The sequence below is a fragment of the Mchenga conophoros genome, linkage group LG6 (assembly GCF_057382185.1).
Source record: "Mchenga conophoros isolate Kocher_MC1m ecotype Shallow Benthic linkage group LG6, M_conophoros_male_GT1.1, whole genome shotgun sequence".
Taxonomy (NCBI): Eukaryota; Metazoa; Chordata; class Actinopteri; order Cichliformes; family Cichlidae; genus Mchenga; species Mchenga conophoros.
Window position 1 is genome coordinate 36406503 of NC_140531.1, and position 15991 is coordinate 36422493.

General features: G+C 42.2%; 1 protein-coding gene across 2 annotated transcripts; it reads right to left on the reverse strand.

Annotated features, from left to right (window-relative positions):
- Nucleotides 1-4872: 4872 nt before the first annotated feature.
- Nucleotides 4873-15628, reverse strand: cpz (carboxypeptidase Z). 2 transcript variants are annotated; one of them, XM_085277853.1, is made up of 13 exons: nt 15341-15628; nt 14840-14872; nt 14132-14183; nt 13649-13971; nt 13332-13547; nt 12587-12783; nt 10962-11123; nt 10442-10600; nt 10225-10360; nt 9964-10103; nt 6109-6208; nt 5807-5952; nt 4873-5703 (listed from the first exon to the last, which is right to left on the reverse strand). In XM_085277853.1, exons 1-13 carry the CDS (start codon nt 15432-15434, stop codon nt 5500-5502), a joined length of 1962 nt encoding a protein of 653 aa, XP_085133979.1. In that variant the 5' UTR covers nt 15435-15628; the 3' UTR covers nt 4873-5499. The 2 variants fall into 2 exon arrangements, with proteins under 2 accessions (XP_085133979.1, XP_085133978.1); XM_085277852.1 differs by having other exon boundaries at nt 12548-12783; nt 15341-15627.
- Nucleotides 15629-15991: the final 363 nt, after the last annotated feature.

The window sequence follows — 15991 nt, forward strand, 5'->3', positions numbered from 1 at the left end:
TTTTCATATTGTGAAATGTGCTGCAAAACAATCTGAGGTAGACTAACTGTGTTAAAGGTTGCATGAAGAATACTCTGCAGGTGAGTGCAGGACAAACAGGTTAGTTTGCTGCACTGTGATGGATTTCGATCAGCTGTTCACAGCCTGTACATTAAGAAAACCTGAAGCTTTCAATAGAAATTATTGTGCATTATGATTATTTTACCCACACTGAGACATTACAACTAATTTTAGGGTTCCCCACCTGCTGACTCTCACTTTGACCTCTTCCCTACACATTTTCCTGTTTAGAGGCAAAGTCACACTCTACAATGTAGGCAACAGAAAAGAGAGCTGTTATTTTATTTTCCTTATTTTTCTCTGCTCATGTTCTATTGATATAAGCCAAATACCTTTATTAAAATAAAAATGTAGGCTAAAATGAAGTTTGTATTTCTATCTACAAATAATATTTTAGTATTACATTAATATAGCACTAGGTTCAGTTGCCTTTGCATATAAATAAGTGGTAGGAATGTTCTTCAAGGAGCTTCTTTTGCTTTCTTACTTTGAATACATTTCAGAGCCGGTACTTTTTGACTTTTACTTAAGTAAAGAAGTCAAATCCGGACTTTAACACTAATATCTGTGCTTCTACTCAAGTACAGAATGTCTGTACTTTTGCCACCTCTGCTCCCTACGATACAGTATAATTCATCATTACTGATTTGGTAGAGACATCAAGCTACAAAACACCTGTCCCTTGATCCACTCATGAGCAGAAAGCACAAAGTACAAGCGTAAACAATCACGATGATGGATGGTGAACCAGAACGATGTGTTCTGATGCATCTGCGACAAGTTCGTAACAGGTAATGTGTCCCGCATTGCAGCAAATAACCGTTTCCTGTCAATCTGAAAGGATAGTAAAACCGGGACATGTATTTTTGTTCTCAAAACCTTTAAGCAAATGTGGTACTTGACTGCTGACAGACAGATGTTATAACACTGCAGACTTAGTAGCACAAGTGAAAGTGTTAAACTAGAAACCCTGGAGATACTTGATATAAAACTAACTATACTAGAAGATTTTCTTCAAGGCACAAATCTGCACAAGCCACAATGCAGCACAAAAGTAAGCCTATCAGCAAAGCTAGCCAAAACAATTTGGTAGAGGGGTCCTAGACATACATATTAGTTCTGCCCAGCAGATCAGTAAGTGAGGGGGAACGACTAGAAGCCAGCCAGCCATTCAGGCATAAGGACAGCTTGAACTTGGCTAAGTCTATATGGCCTGGTTCTAGGGCTGACGTTGTGGCGGTTGTGCCAGCAGCCAGTGGCTGCTGCGTACCTGCAATCTCCCTGATGATAATGCAACATGGCAGCCCCGAGGGCAAAGCCCATACAACTTTCTCAGCCCTCTCAGAGTAATTGGTGACCCCTGAACTTGCCCTTCATATAAAAGGAGGGTAAAGGAGAGACAAGAAGAGGAGGGGGGGACAGGACAAGCGATAGTCAACGGAGACACTAGAAAAGGGGAGACAAGGTCATATGAAAGAAAGGAAGACAGAAGGCAAAAGAAAAGAAAACCCAAGAAGACATGAGCTGGGAGGAAAAGGTTAATCTCTTTTACTGTGGATAGTTTGAAAGTTCATCAGACACACAAAAGTCTGCAGCCCAGTTGTGTGTGTCCTATATTGGGGGCATAAGAGGAGACCAAACATTTCCAGTGTATTCTATAACTACATACTGTCTAATAAATAGTTACAGAAATCATGTTTTCTCATTTGTTTATTAGAGCTTTAACAGTGCTAAAGCAAGACTGCCACCAATTTTATTGGCATTTATTCGTATTTTTGGCGTATTTCACCAAGCCAGCAAAATAAAACTCTTCTTTCTGTTGTTTATATATCGCTATGTTATCATTGTTCTGTATGAGCTAAACCTTTTTGGCTATTTAGTCTCATTAAGCAATACAGAACAACAGGCATGTGTTTTCAGACTAACCAAACTGGAAACAATTGCTGGCTACCTGACTTTACAAAGCTACTTCAAGCACGGACTGCTTGATTCTTCACTGAATGTTCAAACTTTACTGTTTACTTAACTGTTGATATTTTACTTTGGGAGAATTGTAGAGATGCTACAACAAAGCTTTGTTGACAATTTTTCTTATTTAACCATGGGTGACCATGGTTAAATAAGAAAATTTTCCCAGTGATGCCTACTGGGAAAATTATTAAGAAGAACTTAAACATCTCCCCCCCCCCCCCATCCCCATTTTCTTAACTGCTTATCTAGTGAATGCTGGTATACCTCAAAACTTATTTTTTTAAAGTGCTTGTTTTTTCATATTTACATGTTCACAAAAATCAAAAATAAAGAAAAAACATAGATAACAAAATTGATAAAAGATTAAAAGTATTTGAACAGTCTTTGTTTTAGACTTTGGTTTGAAAATATTATATTTATCTTTTTAAAACTTAAATCATGTAATCGCTTGTGATAGAAATGTTTTGGGTTTTTTGTTTTTTTAAAAAACCATCAACATAGAACAGAGACTGTGAGAAAAGACAAAAGATCCTTAACAGTCTCAGTGTCAAATGTGACAGCACTACCATCTGCCTATAGCCTAAATTGGGGGGGTTTTTTGGTAAATTTGGTAATGTTCCCTTGTTTCTACAACTGTTTGTTTAACACATTACTAAAAATCGCCTGAAAATTTTTGTCTGTTACCAATTGTATCACACCAAGCTTACCACTAACCAGTTCTTTCAACCAAGTAAGTAAAGAAATGCGCTACAGGGCCTTTTTGTGTCCAGTGACTTGCAGACTGAGTCTTGTGTGTGTAGCATGGTTACTTGTGTTTCAGCTTGGCTCACTACAGACATTAATCTTCATAAAGTTCAAACTTCATCTGTATCAAAAACAATAATTAGAATCAAATTCATTTGAAATATCACTTAATTCTATGGGGTTTTTTCAACATTTGTAAAAAGATCATCCAGGAGGCATTACTTTTCATTAAAAATTATTTTTAATTGCATATGAGCAGTGCAATAATATATTTTTAACAAAGTTACGTGTAGGTACAAAAGCCTACATTTAAATAAAAAGAGCTTCAATCCAAATTAGTACTGCTGGTAAACTTATATACACATTGCATTTTGGGGTTACAAACTATGATTTAGAATAGCACAGCAACCTGTCACTTTAAAACATTATAGTGCATTTACTTGTTGCGGCTCACAGTTATGCATTTCAACACACAGCACAGTCTTAAGGAAGTGAGATATTTTTGGTCCCTCAATATGTCTATAAAGTTTACCCAAGGATCCCTATACTCCTCATCTCACCTCTTTATCTTTGGGCTATACATATTAGTATGTTCCATGGTATTCGTCACTCCAGCCCCGTCTGCGTGCATTTGTCTATGCAGTATGAATCCATTTGTCTCCACTGACGGAAAATAATTGCAAAGCAAACAAATCATCTCTGCCACATTGAGCAGGCCTCTACTCCTGGGGCATAGCTAGATAGCTATAGGAATGAAAGACTGACTGACGCAGAGGGAAAGGAAGGCGAGGACGAGAGCAGGATAGAGGAAGCTCAGAGCAAAGTGGTTTGGCATTTGCATTATATATGCAGAGTGTTAAAAAGTGTTATGTTGAAGAAACTGATGCAGTCAGATTGAAAGTGACTACATGGTGCACTGGGAAAGCCAGAGAAAGAGAGAGGGCCAGAGACCTTAGTGGAAGACTGCCAGCTGGAAACTCACTCCAGGAACATAAGGAGGAGGCATCTGGGAACACACCGCCTTGGAAAAAGAGAAAAAAAAGATAATTATAGCATGATGCAAATATGGCCTTTTCAAAAAGAAAACCTACATCTAGTATAACCGTGTTCTTGCTTTAATATCAGCAGCACGGTTCAGTGAGGACTCAGAAGAAGAGTGTTTCTAAAATCTACACAGCCCAACTCAGGTTGCTTCACTGTATTAGTATCACTAGTACTTACTATTTCTACTTTATAGGCTATAGGCCCGAACAGAAGAGCAATGGAGGGGAAGTGCACGCTTAAACAACTCTTCCCACAAAACCCACAATACTTCAACCAAACTACCCAGAGGTGAAAAGCATTTAACCTGGAAAGGGGAGAATTAAATCTGTTTTGAATTAAATATGCCTACAAATTGTTAGGAATTGCGCAACTTACCTCTGTGTGAACATAGCCTATATCACCTTAAAGTTTGCACCTGAAGGAAAGTCATGTGTCAAACTGAAAAATAGCATTGTTGCGCTGGGCTTTTCTCGCAGATACAAGTCAATAACTTGCCAACTGTCAGTTCACATTCTCCTTTCAGAAACGCAAAGAGTAATAATGTACGGAGCAGCTGGCAGCATTAACTGTGGTACTACATATATGACTACGGAGTTTGTTAGCAAAACAACTGTCGTTCAATGCTAAAAATCACAACAGAGCACCTGGATAAGGCGCAAGGATACAGGACGCACTTGCACACCAGCGCTACATGTTCTTCCGCTGGATAGCTTAAAAACATAAGAATAAAAACAACTTCACTGTGACAGCTTATCCTCTCTTCTGGGTATTCCTGAGATTCGCATGGAGCTTTAACTCAACGCAGAAAAATCAGAAAAATCAAAGTGTGGAAATTTAATTGAACTGTGAAATGTTTTTCTAACATTTAACAAATTACTAAACACTAGGATAAATAAATGTATAAACTCTTTAATGAAGAATACAAATGGACTTTACGCTAATTAGAGAATTCATTGTTGAAGTCGACGAAAATGCCATTATATGTTCTCTTGCGCCCTCTAGTGACATAATGCGAAAACCACTCCCCGAAGTTGATTCATTGAAACAAATGAGTGCCAGAAATATTCACTGTTTATTTGTTATGCTTGTGGGGGAAAAGCAAGGCTTTCTACAGTTTTGAGATGGCACAGTGTTGCTGCTAATCCAAGCTCTATGTCACATGCTGTTACTGATCCAGTGGGCTTACATTTTTTGTGTATTGTATGAAATATGGATAAATGTTACAAGAAATTTACTTGTACATGCCCATAAAAAAATAAACATAACAAATCCCAACTCATTTTTTAATGTACACAAATGTGTGCAGATGCAGTGTTGTAAAACTGTAAGCAAAATATCAAGTCCCATTCCTTCTATTGTGTTCTCTATTGTGATGAGGTTTTAGGGGATGATTGTGGCATCCATATTTCATTCATTATTCAGTAAATGCTGCTTCAAAGCAATGCTGCCCCCAAATCTCACTCACAGCCCAAAATTAAATGTGTTGCCCCTTGGAAAAAATGCTAATTCACATCCTTACAGGAAGTACTGCAATGTGTTCAGTTACTGCTGGTTAGTGTCACAGCTCCTGCTACATAAACGCCTCTGAGAACACCAGTGGGACTGGATGTAAAATGGTCCTTCACCAGTCTCCTTATGTGGTGGAGGTGGTAATCAGGATCTTTATTGTCCCAAATGTGTCTACACATTTCTCAGCAGCCAGGTTGGAGGTGAGATACCAGACTGGGAGAAGTAGTTCCACCACCATGGTTTTTCCTCCCTCTCTCTCCCACTATCACCCACATCTGGATCCCTGTATTGCTCAAACTGGTTGTAGGGGTCAAATCGATCCCATGTGTCTGATGTGGGGAAGAGGTGGTCATCAATATCGGGCTCCACGGGAACCTGGATGCAGGACATGAGTGAAAATGTTAGAGCAGAGGTGAGGAAGGAGGTAATATTTAAAAGAAGGTGGTACAGAGGGTACAGCGGGACTTTGAAGACAAACCTTCTGCAGGACAAAGTCAACACGTCCAGCCTTGCTCATGGTGTGAGGCAAATAAACTCTCTTGCTGACCTTGGAGTATCCTTTGGCTGTGGCTGTCACGATGTGAGTTCCAGGGTTAAGCAACCTCCAATAGTCTCCATCTTCAGCTGGAAGAAAGGCAATAAGTAGACGCAGAACGGTGGGAGGGAAAGTGAAGAAAGTTAAAAGAAGAAAATCAGTAAAATGTGTATTGTCTAAGGTTAATTTACACATTTACAAAAGTAAGACTCCAACACATCAAATACTGACATAGTTATGTATACCTGTGGTGACATCTTTTCTAACACCCCTGATGGAAATTGTTGCATCTTTTATTCCATTACCATTACCATCCTTAACTATTCCCTTTATTCCTCTGTGGACCTGTTTAGAGAAAAGGAATACAATGGCAAGATTTGTCAAGCGTAGTTTTTTCCTGAACAGAGTAATTATCCATGCGTTCAACATTATAATTTAGCAATTCACTTACCATCGATGATTTATAGTATAGTATAGTATAGTATAGTATAGTATATAAAAAAACACCCAGCACGCCCCTGCGGGCGGTTTATCCTTCAAGCTCGGGTCCTCTACCAGAGGCCTGGGAGCTTGAGGGTCCTGCGCAGTATCTTAGCTGTTCCCAGGACTGCGCTCTTCTGGACAGAGATCTCCGATGTTGTTCCTGGGATCTGCTGGAGCCACTCGCCTAGCTTGGGAGTCACCGCACCTAGTGCTCCGATTACCACGGGGACCACCGTTACCTTCACCCTCCACATCCTCTCGAGCTCTTCTCTGAGCCCTTGGTATTTCTCCAGCTTCTCGTGTTCCTTCTTCCTGATATTGCTGTCATTCGGAACCGCTACATCGATCACTACGGCCATCTTCTTCTGTTTGTCTACCACCACTATGTCCGGTTGGTTAGCCACCACCATTTTGTCCGTCTGTATCTGGAAGTCCCACAGGATCTTAGCTCGGTCATTCTCCACCACCCTTGGGGGCATCTCCCATTTTGACCTCGGGACTTCCAGGTTATACTCGGCACAGATGTTCCTGTACACTATGCCGGCCACTTGGTTATGGCGTTCCATGTATGCCTTGCCTGCTAGCATCTTGCACCCTGCTGTTATGTGCTGGATTGTCTCTGGGGCATCTTTACACAGCCTGCACCTGGGGTCTTGCCTGGTGTGATAGACCCCAGCCTCTATGGATCTTGTGCTCAGAGCTTGTTCTTGTGCTGCCATGATTAGTGCCTCTGTGCTGTCTTTCAGTCCAGCTTTGTCCAGCCACTGGTAGGATTTCTGGATATCAGCCACCTCCTCTATCTGCCGGTGGTACATACCGTGCAGGGGCCTGTCCTTCCATGATGGTTCCTCGTCTCCCTCCTCTTTCTTGGGTTTCTGCTGCCTGAGGTATTCACTGAGCACTCGGTCAGTTGGGGCCATCTTCCTAATGTATTCTTGGATGTTCGTTGTCTCATCCTGGACTGTGGTGCTGACACTCACCAGTCCCCGGCCCCCTTCCTTCCGCTTAGCGTACAGCCTCAGGGTGCTGGATTTGGGGTGAAACCCTCCATGCATGGTAAGGAGCTTTCTTGTCTTTATGTCAGTGGCTTCTATCTCCTCCTTTGGCCAGCCTATTACCCCAGCAGGGTACCTGATCACGGGCAGGGCGTACGTGTTGATGGCCCGGATCTTGTTCTTACCATTCAGCTGACTCCTCAGGACTTGCCTGACCCTCTGCAGGTACTTGGTGGTTGCAGCTTTTCTAGCGGCCTCTTCATGGTTCCCATTCGCCTGTGGGATCCCCAAGTACTTGTAACTGTCCTCTATGTCTGCAATGTTGCCTTCTGTTAGTTCAATCCCCTCAGTTCTGACTACCTTCCCTCTCTTTGTTACCATCCGACTACACTTCTCCAGTCCGAACGACATTCCAATGTCATTGCTGTATAGCCTGGTAGTGTGGATCAGTGAATCGATGTCTCGTTCACTCTTGGCATACAGCTTGATGTCATCCATGTACAGGAGGTGGCTGACAACTGCTCCGTTCCGTAGTCGGTATCCGTAGCCAGTCTTGTTAATGATCTCACTGAGGGGGTTCAGGCCTATGCAGAACAGCAGTGGGGACAGAGCATCTCCTTGGTAGATCCCGCACTTGATGGTGACTTGTGCTATGGGCTTGGAGTTGGCCTCTAGTGTTGTACGCCACATCCCCATTGAGTTCCTGATGAAGGCTCTTAGGGTCCCATTGATCTTGTACAATTCTAGGCATTCCAGTATCCAGCTGTGGGGCATTGAGTCATAGGCCTTCTTGTAATCAATCCAGGCAGTGCACAGGTTGGTCAGTCTGGTCTTGCAGTCTCGGCTGATTGTTCTGTCTACCAGTAGCTGGTGTTTTGCGCCTCTGGTATTCTTGCCAATTCCTTTCTGTGTCCCGCTCATGTATTGACCCATGTGCCTGTTCATCTTAGCCGATATGATGCCTGACAGGAGCTTCCATGTAGTACTGAGGCAGGTTATTGGTCGGTAATTGGAGGGGACCGGTCCCTTCTTGGGGTCCTTGGGGATCAGGACCGTCCGGCCTTCAGTTAGCCATTCCGGGTGTCTCTCGTTAACTAGCAGCTGGTTCATTTGTGCTGCCAGACGCTCGTGGAGTGCAGTCAGCTTCTTCAGCCAGTAGGCGTGAACCATGTCGGGCCCTGGTGCTGTCCAACTCTTCATACTGGAGACCCTTTCTTGGATATCTGCCACTGTGATGGTTACTGGACCCTGTTCAGGGAGGTCGCTGTGGTCAGCCCTCAGATCCTCTAGCCACTGAGCATTGCCGTTATGGGTTGCATCCTTCTCCCATATGCTCTTCCAGTATTGCTCCGTCTCCAGCCTTGGTGGTGCTGTTCTCTTATTATTGTTCCCTTGCCACTGAGAGTACACCTTTGCTGGTTCTGTGGAGAACAGCTGGTTTATTCTCCTGCCTTCTATCTCTCTGGTGTACCTCCTCAAGCGGCTGGCCAAGGCTGTGAGTCTTTGCTTGGCAGTTTCCAAGGCCTCAGGTATGGACAGCTTGCTGTATTTCTTAGGCACCTTATTTGTCGCACCTTTCTGCAACTCCGTTAGTTGGCTAACCTCCCTCCGTGCTACTTTGATCTTGCCCTCTAGCCTCCTTCTCCATGGAGGGTACTGCCCCTTGTCGCTGTTCAACTTGTAGCCAAGCATCTCACTGATCACTGCTGCCGTATTGTAAATCAGCTTGTTAGTGTCGGTAATCGTGGTTGTAGGTATCGTCCGTAGTGCTGCATTAACATCATCTAGCAGACCTTCTGAGGGTACTTCACGTAATCTTGGTAACCGGCTACGGGGTATCCAGGTTTCAAGCTTGGCCATGATCCTATTTTTCAGGTCAGTTCCTCTCGCACTCAACGATCCTTCTCCTATCGCACTTGGGGCTATGTACCCAATCTCGGGTGGGGGTGATGATATCTCCCCCCTGACCTGGCGTCCTGACTCCTCCTTGCCGTAGCATTTGTGTTGTACCTCGTCAATCTCTAGCTGTGAGAGCAGTCCCTTCTTTCGAATGTTGGAACACTGAGCTATTAGTTGTTTCGCCGTCATTGTGGATGTTGGGTATCGAAGAATCCATAGGTCCCTCATCCTATTCATGTAGCCCCTTCCGCCGGGGTTACTTGCGTAGTAGCATTCCAACAACGCCCTGTTTTCGTCTCTTGCCCACCGATGCCTTCTTGTTCCAGTAGCCCACTTTTCGTCAGGGTGCCCTGGTTCCTCAACACCTGACGCGGACCTTGTTGATCCGGGCGACGTCCGAGCCGGCATGCCTTCATATTTATCTGTCTCGCTCATGTCTGCGGTAGGCTTGCTTAGCATAGGGGGTCTAGCCTTAGGACCCTTACTGGATACAGACGCCCCAGGCAGGAATCGAACTTGCGATCCTCTGTTCCAAAGGCGTGTAGTCTAACCACTACGCTATCCATAACTATATATATATATATATATATATATATATATATATATATATATATGACATATAGATTATGAACATGCTACTATATCTTGTTTAACTTTGAAATATTATTATTTGAACAGATATTTCTTTTTATTCACAGTTAAGAAAAAAAAAGTGGCACTTACAGATTCAAGAAAACTGAGGAGAGCTTCTTTATTCCTCTTCCATTCTGGGTAAAGCTCAGCCTCTGAGGGGAATTTGTCGCATCCAAGCTCCACGGTTATCTCAAGACAGTTAGTGTGTAAATAATTAAAGTCTGACATACCTGCAAAAAGTAGGAGAGGTGCACACATTGTGGGAAACTTGGGGGAAAAAAATTTACGCAAAGAAGTTTGATTTATGTCTTTTGCTGTGAGAATTAAGGAGTGGAGTTAAAAGTATCTCACCACCAGCAAAACTGTACCACAGTGCCCCATTGATAATCCCCCGAGTTCGATAAAAGGAGGCACCACACCTCTCTGTGTCATTGTTTGACATAGTGGCATGAGCATCGGCATATGTGCGAGCCAGCTGCTTGAAGACCTGAGCATTGGCAGATTATTGGCCAAGGTAGACATTGATTGTTATTAGAAATCTGCTATCTATAAAATTCCACTCCCCTACCTGTTCATCTGGAGTGGGGGAGAACATCCGCTCCTCAAGAGGATGTCTAGAGTAGTCAAATGGATAGGAGATCACCAGATCCCCTCCGTGGAGGCTGGCAGACTGAACGAAAGGCAGAGACCTGACCCACTTCATCACTGCGTAAGTCTCTGGTGCCACCTACAGTAAAAAGAAAAGATTGAATCATTTTTGGAAGCCAATATGAAATAACTGCTGGAGATTATTTCTGGTAATTGTTAGTAAATTAGTACTACCTTCTTAAGTCTTGATGCATGCTCAATCATCCATGTACAGAAATCCTAAAAAGTTGCTTCTGGTCATCTGGATGTAGCATTTTCAGTGTGAGAAACTAAAACTGCTAGTTTCAGTCATTATGCAAATGTTCTGGTAATAAGTTTGGGGAAACCTGCAGTCCGCTGGGACTGAAGAAGTCACTTGGATGACTGACAAAACGTTTCTGCCACTGAAAAATCTCTACGTCCAGAGGAACAGAGTCAACTTTCTGGTACTGCCTTCTTACCTTCCCAAACCAGTATGCGTCGGGAATCGGGATGTGGTCAGTACGGTAGTGCCTGCTGCGTCGATTCCGGTACAAGACAGACGTAAGGTCCGGAAAGTTCCGGTTCAGGTCAATATTCTGGGCATTGGTTCGACCATTGGTCCAACCATTCAACAAGTGACCCTGAAACATTTAGATTCACACTAAAAGCATTAAAATGTGTAAGGCTGCTGAGACTGATGACAACATTAACTGTAACGATGTCATGTCCAGACATTAGTAGGTGCCGTGACTATATTAAGAGCAAGATATTATGATTATTAGTCAGGAATCCAAGAAGGAACATGTTAGACTATGACTGTTAATTCTATTGTTAACATGAAGACAAAATCATATATCCGTCAAGAGAAAGAGTAGCGAATAGAAGCAGAAACCATTAAGTCTTAAACATAAGATGAGATGAGATAAGCATTATTGTCATTGTAAGCACAACCATGCAATAAAATTGGAATGAGCACAACAATTTCTTTATCTCATCCAAATAATCAACAAAGTTATTTTTTTGGATTATTTAAATTGTTACATGCTGTAAACATTTATGTATATGTGTCCATATACAGAACAAATATTTCAACATTCTGTTTTAACTCTCTCTCTCTCTTTTTTAAATAAATACAAATGGAAAGTTACCACACTACATGCAGTACATAACATTTAAAATATGGTCATATTGATATAAAATGTGTGATACACTCTAAACTGTCATTTGTATTTAAATCATGCTCTCTGGATAAATCACTCAGAGCAGTAAATGTGTTTGTGGGTGCTGCTGTATTTAAATTACTGCACAGTACATGCAATGACAATGGCAGTTCTAACAGTGGACTTCATAATCTTTTTATCAATCCTGTATCAAACAGCTGATACACACATTAAAGCATGGAGACAGTCAGTGTATTCTTTTTATGCAGAGGCACAACATCAAGGCTGCATGCCTATGCAACATTTCAAATAAATGTTCCACCACCAGTGTTGTTATTCCGAGTATTCATTAAGAGATGCCAGCACAGAAGTCTCGCCATGTTTGAGAATCCAGCATAATGCATGCCAGAATAAACAGAGCTCAGAGACTTCTACAACTGCTCAACGGGCTAGATAAGTGAAGCAAGGTACATGCAGATTTCCCACTGCCAGCTATGATATGTATGCACACTTAATTTCAGAAATGTTGAAACCCTGGCAAATTCAAATCAAAGTTTATGCATTTGTCTGGGAGTAGGTGGACTTGCCCTGGGCAACAAGACTATGTAGACAGACAAGCAGACAGGCTGACAGAGAAAGAGGTAGGAGGTGGAAGCCTGGAGTCATTTCGTAGAGCTTCTGTGCTTACACGGTTATGTATTAAATAGTTAAAAGTTTCCTCTTAGGTTTCAAATTTCACAGTCCACAATCCACATTGAAAAGCTCTGTGCATTAGCTGTTCTTAGCAGATTGACCCACTCTTCCACCTTCACACCTGAAGCTGAGCAGACTAAATAGACCAAGATCAATTAATAAATTGAGATCGGATAATGACAGTTTGTCTTTTTTCTGTTAACAATATTTACTTCATGGTTGATGAGCTCCGGGTCATTGTTATCCTCTACCTCTGAGGCGGCTAGCTCATAGCCATCGGGGTTCATGGAGGCTAGAATATGGATGCGAGTGGTGTTGATGATGGTCTGAATTCTTTGGTTTCCCAGGATATATTCCGAACACAGGTACTGGGCCAAATAGATGAGCAGCTGGCGGCCCAGCACTTCGTTGCCATGCATGTTGCCCACCAACTTGATCTCTGGCTCTACTACAGTTCGTGGACAGAAGTGCAAATCATTAAATCTGCATTCTCTTATTTATTTTTTTAAACTTTTTCCATTTTGAGCAGAACAAGCAATAAACACAAATCAAATTATGTATTTAGGTAGTTGTTCTGATGAATTTAATAAATGTGTGTGTATGTTTAAACAACCTAGGAGGGGAGGGGGTCAAAATAACCTTTCAGGTATGTTTGTGTCAATTATCTACTTTTAAAGAAAGCACCTGGCTTGTTAGCTGACACTATATTGAGAATATATATATTTAGTGTAGAAAATCTAAAGCTAGAAACAATTTTAAGAGGGCTAATATAAAGCCAAACGAATAAAGATGAGTAAGGGATCTTGCATTTAAGACATCAAGCTAAATAATGGTAAAACCCTGCAGAGCTGATAGGAGGTGCTATTCGCTGATAAGATCACAAATAGCAATGCTGTATGTAAAATATCTGACCATTTGTTTTCCCCAAGTCTTAGAGAGGTAAAACCTTTTTTTTTTAAATAACATCATACATTTGCATTAACCTTCCTTACTCACATAGCTCATGTTGTCCTGGGTTGTTGGTGAACTCAATCACCAGTAGATCCCTGCCCTCAGTGCTCCGTCCAATGCTGTAGACGTGGGAGATATGAGAGCACTTGGCTGCTGTTCTCTTCAGGATGCTGTACATCTGTGCATTGGAGGTGTAGGTGAACTGAATGATAGTACTGGGCTCCTGAGGAGAGAGACTGGACAGTGCTTGCTCCTGTCTGGCTGGAGGAGGGACACCAAGATTTAGGGGAAGCCAAGAAGAGTGCTTCAAAAGAGCGTCAGACTTACTCAGGCAGTATACAGTGCATTAACATGACCTTTACCTTTCAGCCCTGCCAGAGGATCAAAGCAGCCTTCTTGGTCACTGGCAAAGAAGCGGTCACAATCCAGGAAATAAGGCCAGGCCATCTCAATGGCCTCAAAGGCATGTGTGCAGTCCTTCCTCAGTGCCTCACATGTGCTCCGGCAGGGTTTGACCATCTTGTCATCTCTGCAGGGTGAGGCCAGTACTGAGCAACCTACAAGACGAATCTCAGGGGAGCACTCCCCATTCAAAAGGCCATGGATGACACTTAGGAGGAGGTACTCTGCCCCTGACTCTGCCTCCAAACGAGTCCGATGACCAAGGATGTTAGGGAATATGGTTCTGGATATAATGTATACATGATTTTTAACAGCATGATTTACATCAACATGTAAAACAATAAAAAACAAAACAAAACAAAAAAAAAACAGCACCTTATGAGACCGTTGTGTAGTTACAGTTTTTGTTGGCACAGATTTCTTGGCCAAGCCCTGTTACTTACCTAGAGTATTCCATATCATTACAATAGCCGAGGTTCAGCTCTGTGCATTTAGCTGTTGGAGCAGAATAGATGTAAAGAAAGATAAGGAGTCAAAAAGAGGACACACATGGTTTGACTAAATCATTATTTTTAAGTATTCTTTACATGTTTTTTTCCCCGCCAGTGCTCAAATATAAAGACTATACTGTAAATCACATATTTACAAGTAGTTTGAAGATAATGCCTTATCTCTTTGGATACAGTTCATATGGATTACATGGTTTGAGTTTTTCACCAGCCTTCAGAGCTCTGATGTTGTATGATTATGTGCCATTAGCCCTGACTTGTTATGACTTGTTCACTGTCTCTTGGATGAGAGTCAATGGGACTCACTTTTTTTTTTTTTTTGGGGGGGGGGGAAGCACCATTTGCTTTTATAAGATTTTGTGGGAAAACTGCTAATTTGTCTGATATAGTACCTCATCACAGAATAGACAAGCACAAATCCTCCCATACAGGCTGAGCCTTGGTACTGCATTTTTTTTCTTTATGTCAGAGATTACAGATCTGTCTCATCTATCTGGAGCAGATGCATGCTGCATCTTCTAGGTACAGCTCTTCTGTTTTACCTGACTCAAAGGTCAGGCCATGCTCCACGGCTAGGTTTACCCAATCGTTATTCAATCCATGCAGTTAAAAATTTGTCCAGTAAAAAAAAAATTCACATACGTTTTTCTTCATATGCACTGTTGCTGCATCTTCCTGTGAAAAAAAATAAATAATACAAACTCAAAAATATATAAACATCGCTCATTGAACGCTAGATGGAGACATCGTAACAATAATCCAAAGAAGAAACTCCATTTAAAATCACCGTTTATTCAGAAACAAACAGCAGCTGGCCATGAGTCTGTCACACACATTTATTCTTAAATCTCCCTTACACGTCTCTGCAGAGTCTAATTTGGCTATTATGTAATAAAACTGAGAAATATGCAGACTAAAAAAGCGCCTATTAGCTGTCTCGAAGCAGAGAATTAAAATGAATAGGTAGGCCTTAAAATTATTTGAATTAGTATCCGGGTAACTTAACATCGGAAGTCGAAAGCAGTCTATCAGCTAAACCGTGTGGACGTTAAGTTACATGGTTTAACTCCCACGGACTCTAAGCATGCATCACAGGTTTGGGTTTGCACGGTACGCGTATTTGTTTGGACCAGATGACCTTACCTAAATACTCGTCTCCTGGATGGCAATTCTGCTGCGGGACGCACAACGAAGTTTTCGCCCAGAAAAGAAACATTACCAAAAGTCCTAGCTGCATGTTGGAGTGCTTTGCGCTGCCAGAAAATTCGGTGTGTGATGTGGCAGTGTGTGTTTGAAGCTGCCACTTTTCGTTTTCTATGCTGGATGATAATTACCACCCACAGGACGGAAACCTCCTTCCTTTGTTTTATCGGTGCATCCCTGACCTGTAAAAACTGAGGCGAACCAGGAGCGCGGCTGTGCCGATCATATTTCACTGCACAGAGTGCTGTGCGCGTATGTGTGTGTATGTGGGGTGTGGGCACGAGGAAGAAACGTGGCTTGTGGGGGTGGGAGTAAGAAAAGTTTGTGTCTCTGCCTATTATTTGACATAATAGCGCTGCAGAGGCTGTTCACACACCAGTGTATGGATAGATTTGCACCATTAGGGTATCTGAAAATCTTCACCGACCTTCGTATTCCCGGCTTTGGTAAGAATAATAAGCCATTACCAAGCTGTAACAGGGATTTAAAGTGCTTAGCAGCAGTTTCCATGGGCTTAAGAGGTAGCAGCAAAAGATTCAAAAATAAGTATGATAGCTTCACAAGATTCTAGATCACAGGTTTCTAATTTTT

Coding starts and splice junctions, on each gene's coding strand:
- cpz (XM_085277852.1), bottom strand. CDS start 15,434: ATGCAGCTAGGACTTTTGGTAATGTTTCTTTTCTGGGCGAAAACTTCG. Junction 14,184..14,839: donor CAGTGCATATGAAGAAAAAC/GTATGTGAATTT, acceptor CTGCTCCAACAG/CTAAATGCACAGAGCTGAAC. Junction 11,124..12,547: donor CGGAGCTCATCAACCATGAA/GTAAATATTGTT, acceptor TAAATGTTTCAG/GGTCACTTGTTGAATGGTTG.